This window comes from Brienomyrus brachyistius, chromosome 14, assembly GCF_023856365.1.
Source record: "Brienomyrus brachyistius isolate T26 chromosome 14, BBRACH_0.4, whole genome shotgun sequence".
Taxonomy (NCBI): Eukaryota; Metazoa; Chordata; class Actinopteri; order Osteoglossiformes; family Mormyridae; genus Brienomyrus; species Brienomyrus brachyistius.
The window spans coordinates 25,624,838-25,642,108 of NC_064546.1; the positions used below are offsets into that span (position 1 = coordinate 25,624,838).

At 43.5% G+C, this 17,271-nt stretch overlaps 2 protein-coding genes across 5 annotated transcripts in view; both read right to left on the reverse strand.

The window, feature by feature from the left end:
- prkd3 (protein kinase D3) overlaps window positions 1-5,940 on the reverse strand; it is a 47,236-nt gene extending 41,296 nt beyond the window's left edge. Inside the window, exons 1-3 of one of the 4 annotated variants that reach the window (XM_048974329.1) lie at window positions 5,643-5,940; window positions 5,367-5,485; window positions 4,078-4,903 (exon numbers count right to left, since the gene is read on the reverse strand). In XM_048974329.1, the coding sequence (XP_048830286.1) occupies window positions 4,078-4,368 (291 nt within the window). In that variant the 5' untranslated portion in view covers window positions 4,369-4,903; window positions 5,367-5,485; window positions 5,643-5,940. Of the gene's footprint in view, window positions 1-4,077; window positions 4,904-5,366; window positions 5,486-5,593 lie in introns of all 4 variants that reach the window. The other 3 variants (XM_048974328.1, XM_048974330.1, XM_048974331.1) reach the window with 3 other exon arrangements.
- Window positions 5,941-7,342: 1,402 nt separating this feature from the next.
- On the reverse strand, window positions 7,343-16,963 carry mocs3 (molybdenum cofactor synthesis 3). Its single transcript, XM_048974333.1, has 13 exons — window positions 16,734-16,963; window positions 16,306-16,432; window positions 16,108-16,200; window positions 15,794-15,914; window positions 15,106-15,183; window positions 13,512-13,626; window positions 13,247-13,355; window positions 12,923-12,985; window positions 12,018-12,181; window positions 11,174-11,221; window positions 10,174-10,270; window positions 9,631-9,732; window positions 7,343-7,950 (listed from the first exon to the last, which is right to left on the reverse strand). Exons 1-13 carry the CDS (start codon window positions 16,824-16,826, stop codon window positions 7,793-7,795), a joined length of 1,368 nt encoding a protein of 455 aa, XP_048830290.1. The 5' UTR covers window positions 16,827-16,963; the 3' UTR covers window positions 7,343-7,792.
- Between the last annotated feature and the right edge of the window lie 308 nt (window positions 16,964-17,271).

Sequence of the window (17,271 nt, forward strand, 5' to 3'; positions counted from 1 at the left end):
CAGTTCTAGGGCTTAAAACTGCAAATCCATGTTGTTGTGGCATTCGTCTACCGTGCCTGACCACCTGGGTGGTGATGTAACGTGATTTCCTGCTCAGCCCACAGGGCGGTGAACACAAAACCCACAAATGAACACAACACAGAAGAAGGAGTAACTATATATTCACTGGCTTCAGTGGCCCAGGTGTGACACGTCCGAATGTCACAAGGTGCCATCAGCGCGACAGAGAGACTGGAGCGTCAACCGCAGCCCGCTGGTCCACCATGTAAATGCAGAGGCTTTTTCAGGAGCGGGAGCCGCCGCTCGCATCCGAAATTCTTGACATCTTTCCAGACTGTAACAGGATCCCAGAAAATATCAATAACAATCGGATTTTCTGCTCCGTGAACCAGAACTCAAGATAACTAGTTTGCGAACGTCGGCAGAGCATTACGCTGCCCTACAGGAGTGCCGACTTGACCCAACCTGAACCGTGTTGGGTTAGTAATTCAATCTGTGCGACTGCTTCGATCAGAGTTACTGTATTGCAGCATGAGCTGAGCACAGTCCTCTTTAGATAGCCCTCGGATGGGGCAGTGACCACTTCAAGCGGCCCAATGAGAATGAATGGCCCAACCAGTGCCAATGAAAGGGGAATGAGCTGGAATCATGCTGCTCGCACGATCAATGCGATTCCAAAACTTTGCCGATGAGCCCGACTTTCCAGCCCACCTCTACGATTCAGACGGATATGAACGCAGGCCTGCGTAACCCCGACGTGAAACACATGCATGAGGGAAAAGTTCCAGATAAATCCCTGAAAGGTGACGTGAGTTTCCTCAAACAATTTTGACCCAGGTGTTAAAGTCAAACTCCTAAGAGCGCGAGCTGGATCTGGTGCCCCACGCACCCCGACAGACCGCATGCAGACAACAAAGCAGCGTCGCATTAGGGAAGGCGCTCGCCGTCTTGCGTCATTGCAGACGGTGTATGCATGCGGCACACGGCCTCCCACAGGCCGCTCTAACCCACTGCGAACACGATTAAGCTGCGTGGAATGAAAATGTGTGTTTTCGGGGCTTTTTCTGTTTAATCAGGGGCAAAAGCAGCTCTGCTCTTCTCATTTCCTCTAACTGGCTTCCAGGTCACTGGGAATCAGTGCAGAATAAATGAATTACATGCCTGTTGTTTACATAACGTAAAACCATCAAGGCCTAAGTGCTGCCTTTCTGTGGAAGCCTCGCTGCACGCACGCACGCCAGTGCTGTCCGCACACCCATGAATCTTGAATATTAATTTCCTCTTTCTCACTCCATCATAGAGCTGCTACTCTGAAAGAAACCCCAGAAGCTCTGCATTCTACCGGCTGGGTAAGTTCCAGCTTTACAGGGTCAATATGACTTTTTCAGCTAAAGGTGAAACTCGGTACGCAGGAGGCCCAACCTCCCACTTGGCCTCTGCGCTGAATTTTTGGTCGTGGCCCCCAGAAATTAGAAAGGATGTTCCCCCACCCTTAGATTTGCAGTTCCCCCTAGACATTATACTCCTTGAGAGGTAGATCTAGCCCAACAATACTGCAGCGGTAACTGTGCTGATGGTTCAATCCTCTCTACCTCATCTGCTCCCCACACCCCCAAGAGATTTTGAATTCTGTCTAATCAAATTCTCCAATAATAAATACTTTTAATTCTTTTTTAAACTGTATTCAAAATAATACAAATACTGTAATTCTTCCATCCAAGATAATGTTGTAATACTGTTTAATTATAATCGATTTTTACATGGCAGTTGAAATATGTTGCGTGGAGTTAGCATGTTCTCCCCGTGTCATCGTGGGGTTTTCTCTGGGTACTTTGGTTTCCCCCCACAGTCCAAAAACATGCTGAGGCTAATTGGAGTTACCAAATTGCCCGTAGGTGTGCATGTGTGAGTAAATGGTGTGAGTGTGCCCTGCGATGAGCTGGCCCCCCATCCTGGGTTGTTCCCTGCCTTGTGTTCGTAGTTCCCCCCCCAGACCCCCCCGGCAACCCTGAATAGGACAGTTTCAGAAGATGGATGGATGGTGAAATAAAAAAAAAAATGTGGAAACCTAATTCCACATTTACAATGAGTGCTGTGCACTTCCAAGAAAACTGTTAAGCACCAATTAAACGGTAATCGATGCAACATGCAAAAGCGGAGCCTTAATTGCTCTCATGCGCAGCTCTTTACTGTCACGGCTGAGTAAATATTTTCTGTTTGCTTTCTTTTATTCTTCCTTTTTCATGTGATCTGCCAGGCACCGATGGAATGAATGGTAAGCGTGTGCCCATTTAGGCACTTCTGCACTCCAGCTAATCATTAGCCTAACATATTTTCCAATTTCCATTAGAATTTCGGCAAAAACAAACATGCTGTTGCGCACTCCTTTCGTAGCAGACGCTGAAAAGAAAAACAGTACATTTTCTTTCTCTCAGCCTTCGCCCTACCTTCCATTGCCAGCCTTTTTTTTCATTACATCCAAGAACTGTACAATTTGTAAATGACAGTTCAACAAAACAAGGGGTTGCCACTTGTAAGAAACACCAAAACAATTTAGAACGTCATGACGGAAAGTTCTGGGCAAATGAAGCCACAGATGAGCTTAGCTGGTCATTTTACACCGGCCAAATTCCTTACACCTTCTCCCAGTCTCCACAACATAATCCCCATAACTGTTTCCATTCCTCCTAAAACACAGAGTGCTTGCTGCATGAACACAAACACAGGCGAGCTTTTATCCATCACAGGACACGGTAGCCCCTTCTCCCACTAATCGTGGCAATGGTTAAAACTTAATATCCTGTCAGAGAAGCAAACAAGGCACACAGAGACACCTGATTCGCCAACAGGGAGTCCGGACAAGCCTCTACGACAACCTGCCGCCATATAAACACATGGCCCCTCAATGCTACCGTGCAGAATTTATGGTGCAAGACACAGGTGCCACTACAATGATAAGAAGCAGCAGAGCATATAGGATGTAGTTATAAAACCAAAAGAACTGCAATCTAAGGGCAACTTTCAACACCTGCTTCACGGGTTCGAATATGAGCCAGACGTTCTTATAGGTTAACACCGCTTTCCGGTGTCTTCTCTAATACAGCAGTGGGGAGGTAAACTGGGCCAAGCAAAGGCAACATTCAGCATCACCCCCAGCCCTGCCATATTCCTGAACTGTTGTTTACTAGAAGAAATATCGTGTCACATCCTGCTACAGAAAACCTCGCAATGTTGCAACGTTTAAAGCGCAGAGCTTAACTGAGAAAGCAACACGACATGCAAGCAGATTTCGAGACGATAAGGGGGCACTGTAATCGATGCCAGCACCCTACAGACATGTAATTTTGCACTCTCTGAACGCTGAGTCAACCGCCCCTCCCCCGTCACCCCCTAACTGCACATCCATGCTTAAAATACAACATATATTTATTTCAATAATGCCACTCAAACTCAAGTCTTTAACTGGAGGTGGTCTAGGTGACTAGTCTTACCTTTACATAGAGTATTTATTCCAGCTGAATTTAAGAGTGGAAAACTGCTTCTTTTTTTACTTTAGAAAACAGAAAGATACTGTGTGTACTTTTCCAGTCATTATTAAGCTATTTTCACTCCAGATGGAACTGCAAATTGAGGTAATTTAGTACTGAAAGGTGACAACGTGAAATTTAAAGCTGTACACTGCATATTAGCATTTTAACAACCATGTTAGTGCATCTCAGTAGTATAGTACAGTATGGCATAGTATCACATAGTATAGTATAGTATAGTATAGTATAGTATAGTGAGCCTATAGTAAAGTTGACATGAACGGAGTTTAATCAGAGCCACGTGTTGGAATGTGACCCTCATCGAAGGCCACATTAAGTATTCAGGTTACATAAATAACTAATTATTTCATGCAAAACAAAAATGACCTAAATACCTACACGGTTGTGTTTAATCCCGGTGAATAATCCGTGTGATCCCCTACAGTACATCGGCACCATGTAATTTTATATACATGTTAAATATAACTACAAAACTAAACGTTTTAGATATTGGGAGTCCAGAAAAATGGTTATGGGAGATATTAATTACCTTCTGGTCCACTATTGAACAGACAAGATCTTTGACGGCAGACAACGAGAGATCATGCGCTTCCAGGTTAACCGTCTCCCGGGTGAGTCCGATCTGGAGGAGGAAGGAGACGCCGTGAAAGGAGCCTCGGGAGTTGGTGGGACTCGGGGCACTCAGGCTCCCGTTAGAGAGCCTGCAGAAGGGCGCTGGGGGGCTGGGGGACGGCGACGGGGTCGGTGGTGCAGCGGGATGCTGAGGATGAGGGTACGCTTTAGGCAAGGGCGAAGGAGACGAGCTGCTGCAGGTAGACATTAGGGTGTCCTCCGATTACCGAGATGCTCACTGTGCAAAAATATATATGTATATATCAACCGTCCAGCGTCCCGAAAAGGTGACCAAAGTATTACCAACAAATATTACGCCGCTGTATCATTTTCTCCATCTCGTAGCCTGGGGTGACCGAATACAGCACCTCCCAGATAAATGATCATAAACCCCGATTTCTTGGGTAGGGGGACATTTCGGAAAAGATACGCGGTATCCTAAAATGGGGCGCCCGAAGTTATACAGAAACGTGGCTTTCGAGTCAGCGGGAAACGCCTGTTGATTCCGACTTCATCCTCGGATTGAGCTTGCAAAGCGCTTAAAGCCAATAAATAAAAATGATCCCTTATAAAAGAAATTTAACGCTGTTTCGTCTCTTCCACGTCCTCCGCTGAAAGCGACTGTATTGCTCCCAAAGCTCGATTAGATTAAGGCCATTCTTTGGAAATGTTTCTTGCTGTATGTAGTCCACTTTTATCAGTTGTAGTCCACTGTCAGTCGACGTTCTTCAATCGCCGGAAATCTAGCAACAAACATGAAAAACGGGGAAAACTGAGCGAACACTGGCTTTAATGAATAACTTCACAAACGCACGTTTCTGCGAAACACAGCAAGGAATAAGGCACAGAGGGATGTATGTACGCCTGATCGGCGCAGAGACCTTTGAAAATGAAAAAGGTGCTATATTAGAGTAACCCACTGGCAAATATTGAATGCACAGCACATATTATAACGACAGTACGATTTTAAACACAAATGAACAGCGAAAATGTGTGCGACTTGTAATTTTTTAAAGTTGCCTAACATTTCGATGGCAATCTACTGCTTGGTAGCAACACCTAAAATACAAATATACTTCAAAAGGAAACCACCGTTTTCATTTTCGTTTCAGCCTTTAAAGATTAGTTTAAAATGTATTTTTATTAATAAATAACGCTTTGACAAAAGCATTACACATATACATCAGTACCTGCAGTTTCACATACCTTGCATGTGTACATTTAGTTGCAGGGTTTAGCAGATTATGCTTGCTTTAACTAATTTCTAGTTTCATTGTACGTCTCACATCTGGATACAGAACTATTCAACATCTGGGACCCTCCCACTTTCAACAGAAAAGCAGACAGAATAAGCACTAAGCCTGTACATGTCAACAAATGAAGTTACACTACATATATATTGGATATTCTAAATGTGACATAGTATTTCTTACCAACAAAAGCTAGTCAATTTGATATTTTCTTCATAAAAAAATACGTTACCTCCACTTTTTCAAGAAGGCGGTTTTTACAATCCTGACAAAAGTACTGCAAAAACTTCTAAATTCAAGCAACACCAGAAAACGAGAAATGAAGAGTTAATTCACAGTGCAGTTAGCAAGACAAAAAACTTCTGCCGGAACTTTAAAACTGAAAATATGTATAAAAACCAATATATAAGCGGATACCCAGTCAAATATCCCAAAGTTCTCCCCCCCCTTCAAAAAAACTTTCTCTTCTATCCACAGCCAGTTAGCTAGCTCATGCGCATCTTATTATCCCTCCAGCTGTGACTGCACCCCCTTCTTCCAGTTAGAATGGAGAAGAAAGGCATTATGGACACTGGAGTTCATGTGGCCTTCTCCGGAATTTTTTACTAGAAGTAACGGCGATACAAAACTACATATCCCATATTCAATAGCAAATGCTTTTGGCGTCTTGCTGTAAAACACGCATGCGCGTTTATTAGCACGGTTTCCCGTTATACAGAGCCTGTATTGCAGTGGTCTCTGTAGTATTAACGACCTCTAACGGTGAAGTGTAACGCATAAAATAAAATAAAAATAATATACCCATGTATAAAAGTAGGTTTATGGACATGTGTGAGTTTCATTCACTTTCTGTGCCATACGTGCTCAAATAAAATAAAATCTTGTTTGGAGATATGACTTACGAACAACTATTTAGCGTTTCAGTAGATTAAAAGTTTAAGAAACTACCCGTACAGTTGCTGGTTTTTGTAAGCGCCATAACAAAATGAAGAATTAAAATCGTTAAAAACAATTCTCCAGTGCAGTGAGATCTAACTTTCATTACACAATTACTTGGGTGTATTCCTTATACCGTTGCCATGTTGCTATAGCACCCTGAAACATAATACTGCATCATGAAGAGCAAGGAGATGTAACATTTCGTAACTATTTGAGCTAGATAATAAGCAATTTATTATGTTAAAGAAACATAAATATATGTATCCAACACAAGAAAAATGTCATAAAAAAAGAAAACACGTTTAAAAACCGTTTAATTACTTCGAAATTTTAGGAAAATCTAATCGCGAATTTATTATGGTACATTGAAGTAAAACACCATAAATGACATGGATAGAAAAAGGTATGGGATGGGAGGGAAGTTAATGCCGTATTGAGAGCTATGTTTAAAAAGGGTAAATAATGCGTATTGTTTGACTAGATAAACAAATGTCATTGAAATCAAAACTAGTCATTTCAATTGTTTCTCGAAGGAAACTGCAGAAAGACTAAAAATAGCACAGTAAATTAAGGGGAGAAGGCCCCAAAAAGGCATCTCAGAGAAAATTTCTATATAAACCTGGTGTAACCTACAATACGTATCCAATATGATGAACAGGAAGATATGTGTAGGTCAGAAACAATGTGAATTTCCTGTTAAGCAATCGAACTGCATCATAACACAAACTTTGTTGAGGCTGTGATTGACGACAGCAACAATGTGCTCAATCAGACAGTTACATCATAAATCTGCGCAAAACGATGGCGGGGAGGCGCTGTGGGACGACACATCCAGGTTCATGAAGCACTTCAGAGACTCAGCTTTGCAAGACCCCAGCTCTGCTTTACCTTAATAACAGCCCACTAGTCCAGAATGTTGTGACTGCCTGGAATCGAAATGTTAAATGGTACTGTACAATAATTTGATTGTTCCAGAGATTTCAACACAGATGGTTTAAGTTCCTGTATATTTTTAATATACGACTGATAAACGGTGGAGAAATATAACAGCAGCGAACACGAGAAAGTTTTTACATTGTGTTTGCATCTAAGTAGCAGTTATTCTTGCATTCATGATGCTCTTTAAAACTTCCCACCCTCACAAAATTCCTATTACCCCCCCTCCCCCAATCAATTAACAATTGCTACATCAAAAGTCATTGGGCATGCAAAATTTGTAAATATTGACAGTTCCACTGTGTTGCGGGTGCTAAAATGGCAGCCTGATTGTTCCTGAGTGTTACCTTTCCACTGGTAGGCATTAACACATCTGCACTGGACACCTGCAGCTAAATGGAGTTAAAGATTAATAGACTGTAGTTAGCATATGGGAGTCACTGTTAACAAAAATGTAACCACGTTTCCCGGCCTTTGTACATCCTGAGCTGTGCAGGTCGCCCGGAGTCAGTATTGCGGGAAACTCGGGTCGATCTTCTGAGCCCATGCCACCAATCCTCCGCAGATGTCCTTCACCGTCACATTCTCAATGTCCACGCCGGACATTTGCTCCAGGACCTGGACCGCCTTCTGAGAGTCGTTGCCCAACTTGCAGATGATGTACACTGTAACAGGGAAACGTTCATGAAAAACAGTAAAACTCTGTTGCATAACACCAAACCTTCCACCAAATAAGTCTGATCTTCCCAGTTCCCCTACAACAGCGCCAGCTCAAAAGCACCATGAGGTTTGCGAGACAATAGGTGTAAGTTGATTTCACAATAGAACACCCATTTATCCATTTTGGGGGGGGGGGGGGCAGGCAGAGCTGGCTTGAATCCCAGGCAGCAAAGGCCACAAGGCAGGGAGGTGTACCCTGGATAGGATGCCAGTCCATCACAGGGCATACACACCCACACATACCAACGTAGACAATGGGTGATTTATAGATGCCAGTCAATCAACCTGGCTGCATGCTCAGCCTTGTAGGTGAGAGGCAGTTGCGCCTCCTACTGAGCCACCATGCCATCCTCAAAACAAAACAAGCTGTAGAAAATCACTCTCTTCCCATGAGCACCACATAAAACTTAACATAACTCTTCAGCAGTAAATTTTCTCTGTGGACAATAATTCACCTGAGCTGCAGTGCACAGCTCCAGAGCTGCCAAACTGGGCCCCATGATCGTAAAACGCTGGTGAACAGGAAGGCTAGTGATGATTAAAAAACAATACAAGGGGGCACTACACAAGCATTTGGGGGGGGTTCATTGACTTATATTCATGCATATCGAATTTGCTTAGCAAGGGGACTATAATATAACACATTTCACATATTTTTTTTAATTTATGGGCTTTAATTCATGAACACCCTTGAACCATTATGATGTGTACGCTAGCTCCATTTTTCCTTTTCTATTCTTGGGTGCATCTTGTTGCACTTGTGCCAGTTTACTAATCTATTACACTCTGTAGTGTAAATTCTTAATTGCGTGTATAATTCTATGCAAAAAAAAAAAACAGGATTGTAACAAAACAGTCAGCCATTGAAGCACATCAGCCTGACCATGTGAGCTTGATTTGACAGCACGCTTCCCAAAATAGTAAATTAAAATTACTCATTAATAAAACATACAGTATCACAGGCTGCACCTATAGTCTATGGAAATAAAACCTTGATTATTCAAGAAGCGGACAGCTGCTTGTGCAGAATCCAATATTTCTGTATTGGGAAAGAATCTCTTAGCAACAGCAACGTCAACATGGTCACTGGATGCCAAATAAACCTGGTCTTCAGTGGGACGAACAGCCACAAAGGCGTAATTAGGCAAGAGGAGACTCGGATCACTCATCTTTTTTGTTGCCAAAGTGTTGCACCGGCTATCCCACTACTGTGTAACGAATTGCTGTGCAAAACAAGAGCACCCATGCAAGCAGTCTCATGCAACCTCATCCGCACACGTGCAGCGAAAGCAGCAGCAGCCTGCAGGCTTCCTCCAAAAGCCCCACCCGTCGTTACCACACGCCCCGCATGTACAAGTCCAGGGGCTGTTTGGGTCCCTGCTTGGTCTTACCCATGCAATTTTGGAGGTGAATTTACATTGAGCTTCTTAGAACACACCTTGCCACAAAACAGTGACTTGGGGGCAACAAAATTGTGTCCCCCCCCCTCTCATTATGACCTGTACACTTTGCTGTGACTGATTTCATTGTGATTATGATACTTTAATACTGGTTAATGTCACACAAAATGCTTCCATTTTTTCTCTTTCCTTTCAATATAACCGCATTTGAATGCCGACGCCTACCAGGGACACTCGTCTCCGTCTGCTGTTTGGAGTCTGCTATCTTCTCTTTAAGCTTCTGCATATCTTCTGCTCTCCTGTCCTCTAAGCTTGCAAGTGGAATATCTGTCAGATTCATGGGAAAAATAAGTCTGGTGGCATTTCAGTACCAAACAACGTGAATAAGAACACACATGCGTCTGGTAAATGGTATCGAAGTCACATTCATGTTAAAATCTCTACCGAGCCAAACGCCATTCTAGTACACTGCCATTCTAGTACACTGCCATTCTAGTACACTACCTCACTGTACGGATTCTATTAAAATCTCTATGCCATTTGCACTTTGCCTATAACACTCAACAGAAGCTGCTAAGGTTTCCTTTTGTGCAACAACTGATGTCCGACATGCTGTTCATTTTGCTGGTTATATTTAAAACGTGTCTCTCATTTCACTATGTACATGTACACAGGTGCTGATGACAATAAAGTACCTTGAAGCTTGAAATCAATTACTGCATGAGAGTGACGGTACACGTGACACAGTGATGCTGAAGCAAAGGATACTGAGAGAAAACGGCAGGTGGCAAATGTTCACTTCCACTAGGGGGCGAACGTCCAGCAAGAGGTGGGGTCTCCCATTATCCACAATCTCCTTATATTCCTGAAAATTCCCAGCACACAGGGCAGCTACAGTTTACACCATTGATTCTCAACCCATGGGTTGTGGCAAGTACTGAAAGGGTCGCAAATTGCAAATGTAAGCATTTTAAAGCCAGCAAGGTCCTCCCAGCCCCAGTCCTAGAATTAACCTATATAAACAGGTCTTGGGTCTGCAAATGCTTAGCGCAAAACTAGTGAACATTCAACCAATCCAAGAAGCCAAACCGCAGATGCTTAATTTAAAATTCCCTGGCGCATCCAATCAGATTCGTGCGACAGGCATTTATTGGTGTAAATTGCAGCATGCACTGTACGTTTGATAATAGCGTTAATTTAAACCTATACATGACATAGGGGTCGCCACTGAGTCGGCATGGGAAACACTGGATCGCAGTGTAAAAGAGGTTGAGAACCACTGGTTTACACATATAGCAAAGACAGATTATGGCTTCCTGCCAATAAAACTGATGGGATCTTTTTTTTTTAAGACAAAAACAATATATAAACACAACCTTGCTTCTGCAAAGCTGGCGGCTGTGACAGAGAGGCCACTTTTTAGGTTACATTTCTGCGGCCACAGGGATTATTAAAAATGGCATTTTTAAGTGCACTGCGATTTGAAGACCTGGTCTCACCAATAACTCCCCAACCTAATGCATTTATTCACCAGAAGGCAAACAAATGTGAGCTTATGTAAAAGCTTCCCCCCCCCTCACCATTTCAAATTAGTGGGTGGGTCGTCCTTAAGGTCTTCTGTGCTGCTCTGAGCTTGTGCTATTTACCAAGGTCCATCTGGGTAATTGCCCGAAATCGACAGGGCAATCATATAATTGTATAACCGTAATCGTGCTAATCTAAAACCGACGGGCTTAAAAAACATTGAGGGCTCTTCTGTGTTCAGTACCTGGACAGATATCCTCTGTTCTCTGGAGAGCAGGGCGAGTCTGCGACACTTGTCAGGATGCCATAGCATGAGCGAGTTCCGGAACAGGGAGACACAAAAATAACATGCATCATTAGAATCCAGTTTTATCGTCAAAACACAAACATATACTATGAATAACCAGTTTGATCAGATATTAAAAAGAAAAAGCGATTATCATGCATGATCCGGGGCTATTTAAGCGCCCCTTAATGAACAGAGAGAGGCTGTGTTATAGGGTCAAGCAGGACGTTTGCTTCTTACAAAACTGCACGCTGTCTTGGACAAAGTGAGGTCTGGGCATGATGCAGCCCCCGGGGGCTAAATCACTGGCTGAACACTCAGCAGCCCGAGACCCCCCTTCGCCCCCACAGAGGTTCCCGCCCTAGTGGTTCAGGATCGCAGCCCAGCGCACAGACCGTACACTTGTCTGGATTACACAAGAAGGCGCACAGATCGCCATATACCTGCCTCCATAGCTTGCCAATTATCACCAGAATGAAAAAATACAGTTATGCAATAACAAAAAATTAGCACAGTTACGAAAATATTTCTAATCCCCAGTAATTCAAAACCGAAGATGTATCCATTCTCATGTTAGCATTTTAGTGTGCGCAGGCTTTAAGATGAAGCTTATTATTTTCCAAGCTATTATGAACGCTAGCTTATAAACTCCAGCTAGTCATTTATTTACTCTTTCTGTAACTGTTCTTTGATATGTATTTTGCCATTTTTAATTGTAGGTATAACTGTGCAATGAGAATGAAGATCACTGAGCCTCCACACCCCCCCCTCCCCCCCCCCCCCAGGAGGCCAGCCGTCTCACTTTGTCCGTAGCAGCAGATCCACAGAATTTCTCGTAGTTCTGCAGCTTGGTGACGGTTGGTCTATCCCCACACACCACGCACTCTGTCTGCCGGGAACGGAGTCGGATCGAGCGCAAACGGGATGTCTGGGCCTCGAACATCAGCAGCTGCTGGCCGAGGGACGCTGGCAAAACTCTGTCAAGGGAGATCAACTGCAACGCTCGCGAAACGCCAGAGGGGGGCCACTCGCAAGGCAGCCCCCACAGCCCCTACTGCCGTCCGTGTCCTGGCGAACTGAGGCTACAGCCGACACAAAATCATACTAAACATATAAACCTGCTGCGCTCCAGAAAACCACAAAAACACAATTTTAACATCAATACTAAAACCATTTCTAAAATTTCCATCTGTTTTCTATAGACATTTATCCGCTGCAGGCTTATACCAAGCTTGGAACGTGTAGAAGAGAAACAATAGCCAGGACACGATGTCAGTCCATCACTGCACACGAACACAAGTAAACACACACAGAAACACATACTCATGCATGTACACACACACACACACACACACACACAGGGTGCTTCAGAAACACCAACCTGCGTGTCTTTGAACTGCGGTGAGAAAAAAAAAACTGTATAAGGGTCATAATAAAGGCTTTAAGAAACCTTGTGGGCCTTCAGAGACCAAACCTTGTTTCGTAACGTTTTATCTGATGGACTGAAGAGGAAAAAAAATTAAATAAATATTGGCCGCTTCCTTGCAGGCGCGATGCCACAAAAGCCCATTGAAAGTGTGATTCATTCAAGGGCCGACTCATGGCCCTGCAGCCGGATCCTGTTTACAGAGGCAGCACCGCGGCCGCCGCCGCGAGACAAAGCGCAGGAATAAACGCAAAACGGCCGTCATTGTCCACGGAGGATACATCCCTGGCCGGAGGCGATCTTCAGAACCTCCAGGGCTTGGAAACAGCCCATAATCCCTGGCACTGTGGAGTTTGAAAGAGAAACGCTGTATCAGAGATGACACTGCAAGGCCATCAACTCCATAATTTGAAAATACATACACACACACGCACACATATACATATATATATATATATACATATATATATATATACATATATATTATTTTTTTAATGTAATTATAAAATCTAAAAAATAAAAATTGTTTCATGTTTGTTTTGGAGAGGAGTGGAGGTGGAAAACCGGCATTTAAAAATAAAGGTTGTCAACATTTGAAGACTCACCGACACCCAAGACACCTCCATCGGAGCAATTGGTGACTGTCTCCGGGGGCGGGGGCACAGGGTACAGGCACCTGTAGCAAGGTCCTCCATTGTAGTTATAAACTGTCAGCTACAAGATGAAAGGGGAGGAAGAAAGAGGCAGGAGTCCTTAAAAGGAGAAGTAGCAGTGCCGGTGAGCACACTTTGCCATTGGTCAGCCAACATGCCAATCACCCAATCCCAGGTGCTCATTGGATGACGAGACGGCAAGCGGCCGATCCCTTACCTGCCCCTCCATCCGCAGGGCGCTGGCGGACACCAGAGGTTTCCCGCTCAGAACGCAAGCATCGTTCACCAGGTAACGCGTGGCCACATTGTCCGAGCAGTCAGCCACAATGTCGTACATGGGGAAAACGATCAAGGAAGCGTAGCTTTGCTGAGCAATTTGACAAATGGCATAGTCCCACACACCCATACATAATCTCCAGAATGAACATGGAGTAGGTCATGTTTTTCACATATAATAAAGAACATCAGTGTCAGGCTCACGGGAATACTGCTGTGACTGATCAGATAGCCAGTTAACACCCCCCCCCCCCCCCTTAGCCCCCAAGTGCCGAATAAGTGGTCTGACCCTGTGTTCGGACCCCAAGCTATACACGTGTCAGTATGCACACCTCAACAGAGAGCAAGACGTGGTCTGCAGACAAAAGCATTCCCATACACCTGTGCAAAGAATGGCAAACAAAAGTTTAAGTGTGTTTTTTTTTCCCCAAAGCTTCCCAAAGAAGGAGTTGAGTTGAGATAGTTATATTTTCGGCATTTATAGTTCAGATATGCTTCTTTCAACTGTACTGTGCACTGACCTGTCACAGGAACTGTGTTAGTCCGGACGGATTGACCAAAGAATATATAAGAACTGTGAACATGGCTTCTCATTAATTCAATGATGCTACTAGAAAGGTTTTTCAAATTTAAGATCTGATTTAAGTATCTCTGTCTGACAGTGCTCCTTCTCATTAGATTCACATTTCAAGAGGGGTATTCTCAAAATTGACCTCTTGGCAACTGAACGGAAAGACTTGAAAATGTTATATTTGACCCTGGGAGTTTATATTGAAGGAGTTGAGTTGAGATAGCTATATTTTCGGCATTTATAGTTCAGATATGCTTCTTTCAACTGTATAAGTTTCATTCCCATCACTAACTATCTACAAGTCAACCACACCCCCGAAGTAGGGGGTCCTGTGGGGGGATTTCTCACCTGTGACCATTTTCAGATGGCAATATATCAAAGAATAAATGGTTATTTAGAATGAATTTGCATCTGCTTACAGTATCTTCTTCAAAAAACAAAAATATAAAAGAATATTGGATGTAGGTGTGGTGGTGACCCCACAGCTTGGGGTCAAAATCCGAAAAAAGTGAACCAAAAACTGATTTTTGCAGGTCCATAACTTTGAAGTGCTTAATTAATGCCAGATTCTGAAAGAGCAGGGGAAAGTATACCAGGAGAGCAATTTTCAGCTCTCTAGCATGCTTAGAAGCGAAGATATGGTCTCCTGAAAACCCTTACAAATTATATGCGCGTGCAAAAAAGGGGCGTGGCACCCAAATTTGAAAGGGCAACTTTGGACCATCAGAATTTTTCAATAAAACTTGGGGACTTTTCAGTGTTCTCTATAAGGATCAAAATACCAAGTTTTCATCAAAATCAGCAATGATGTCCATGGAACTTTTCTGGACATCGGCTGATTTGGCACGGACCGACCCCAAAGCAACCTTTTTAACAGGCTGCTTCTGCACAGTCCAGGAGAGTCCAGGCCTCTCGCTTTGAGGTGGCGGGGGGGGGGGGAGGCAGACGCCGGGCCCAGGAAGGATACTGCTGAATGAGCTGCAGCGCGTTGTCGGGAGACAGCTGCAGGTGATATGGCACGCAGTGCACCGCGGAGTTCAGCCTGGGAAAACGAGGCGGCAGGAAACAGGAGTTACGGCTATCAGACGAGGTGCCAGATTCAGCCTGTTAACCTCTGAGCACCTGCAAATGTCTTCATTTAAAAAAAAAAACTTCAAAGGCATCTCATTTGTACAACTAATCATTGTCTTTATAGTATTATCATACATTTTTGATTTATCCATCCATCCATCTCCCAACCTCTTATCCTACATAGGGTTATGGGATCTACTGATTATTAGCATTATATTCGTCGAGTCCTGTTCTGTTCCTTGAGACTAAAGACTGGAACATTACAGACAACACTGGGACTTAATATGGTTATAACTCACCTTTGTAAACGTTTCTATCTTCTGCAAGCCCAGAGTATCAACATGAACAAAACCGGCCTTGCAAAGAAGACTCTTATTTTCTCAGTTTAGTGTTTGACAGTGTGACAATGTGCATGAGCGCCCTGCGAAAGACTAGTGCCCAGTCCGGAGCGCTGCCACATCACTGATGGCAATTTAATAGGCAGTTACTGAAAATGAATGGATCGTTTGTGAGGAACTCAGCTGTAGTTTAGTTCAACAGCGCCACCCAGTGGCGAAAGTGGGACTTTCCGCGCAGCCCACCTTGTGACGGCCTGCGCGGCTGACAGGGATTTGGGTATCCCTTGCGTGTCCTCTCCGTGAAGCACCTGTCTGTGCAGGTTACTCAGCTCTACCTTGTCGTAGTCCAGAAGACCCAGACGCCCTGTAGCGGCGTAGAGATTAATATAGGAACTGGCGGTGTCATAGATCATTAAACTGTAGTCACTTTTGTAAAGAGGTCCGCAGTATTGAAGTATAGATTTACGAATACCGTAAAATCACGTTGGTGATAATACCGTTGCTTATAATATTTCTGAATACTGAATTACACAACTTCGCAAAATGAAGTTACATACCGATGCCAGCCGCGGCCAGGTACTGCGCCAGCGGACAGCCCAGTCCGCCACATCCGACCACTAGTACCGACGTCCGAGACAGAAGCAGCTGTCCTGTAAAAACGGCGAGCTGGGGTCAGGCACATATGTTGCTCTTAACTCCCGTTACCTGTAAATTGTTTAAAATCCGTGTATTTTGTAAGTTACTTAAAAAAATACCTTGCACACCAAGTTCTGGAAGGAGAAGCTGTCTGCTGTACCGCATTATTTCTTCGTTTGACAGAGTCGCTTTTGCTTTCAGCGGTGGCAGCGGACTGACATTTTCTTGCATGTCGATATTATTTACCTGAGAAAATAAATGTTTCGTAAAAAAATAAGCGAAAGGAAACACGTTTTACCTAATTCGTGAAATTACACACAGTTATTTATTTAATGCATATGAATTTTATTTGTATTCTGCAACTGGCGACATGGGGGGGAAACATTAATACATTGATCAAAACAAACTTTAACCGGAACTTTGCTGTCCCCGGAATGCAGCGCAGAGCTAGCGACAGGCAAAACAGAAAAAGTTACAATTATCTGAAACGTCTCTGCGATTTTATACATCACTTTCCAATTTAATGACTCGTATATCAGACATCTACCTTCTGTAATCGTGCTAGTTTATCCTTTAGAACAGCTATCTCCTTATCTTTCTCCAAAAGCTGCTCCTTTAAGCTATAAAACTCTTGCTCCATTTTATTTTCTGGAAACTGATTCTCCTTATGTTTAACGAACTGTAATCAAGACATTGAATAAACGGGATAACGAAGACTTCCCATAAACTGGTGGTGGTTTTAGTCTTGCTCTGCAGCCACTTCCGGGACTACAACGGGGACACACGTGGCTTGTGACCACGTGGAGGGCGGTGCGGTGTCACGTGACTTCTTTTAAATGACGTAACCTGAACTTGAAAGCGTCTAATTACACAGTTCTGTTTTTTTATTTCGTGTCGTGTGTTCTTGGTTATTATAAACGAAACGTTCAATATTTGAATAATTAAAAATACATTTGTAAAACGTCAATAAATACTTAATAAAATGAATAACACTTTTGTCTACGAAAGAAGCTGTTTTTTTAAGCAGAAATGATGTGTGTGAAGTATGCACAGCTGAATGTAAAATATGGAGAGTTCCGTGGAGC

Coding starts and splice junctions, on each gene's coding strand:
- mocs3 (XM_048974333.1), bottom strand. CDS start 16,826: ATGGAGCAAGAGTTTTATAGCTTAAAGGAGCAGCTTTTGGAGAAAGAT. Junction 15,915..16,107: donor CCTGGCCGCGGCTGGCATCG/GTATGTAACTTC, acceptor ACGCCGCTACAG/GGCGTCTGGGTCTTCTGGAC. Junction 9,733..10,173: donor CCACCTGCCGTTTTCTCTCA/GTATCCTTTGCT, acceptor TGAATCTGACAG/ATATTCCACTTGCAAGCTTA.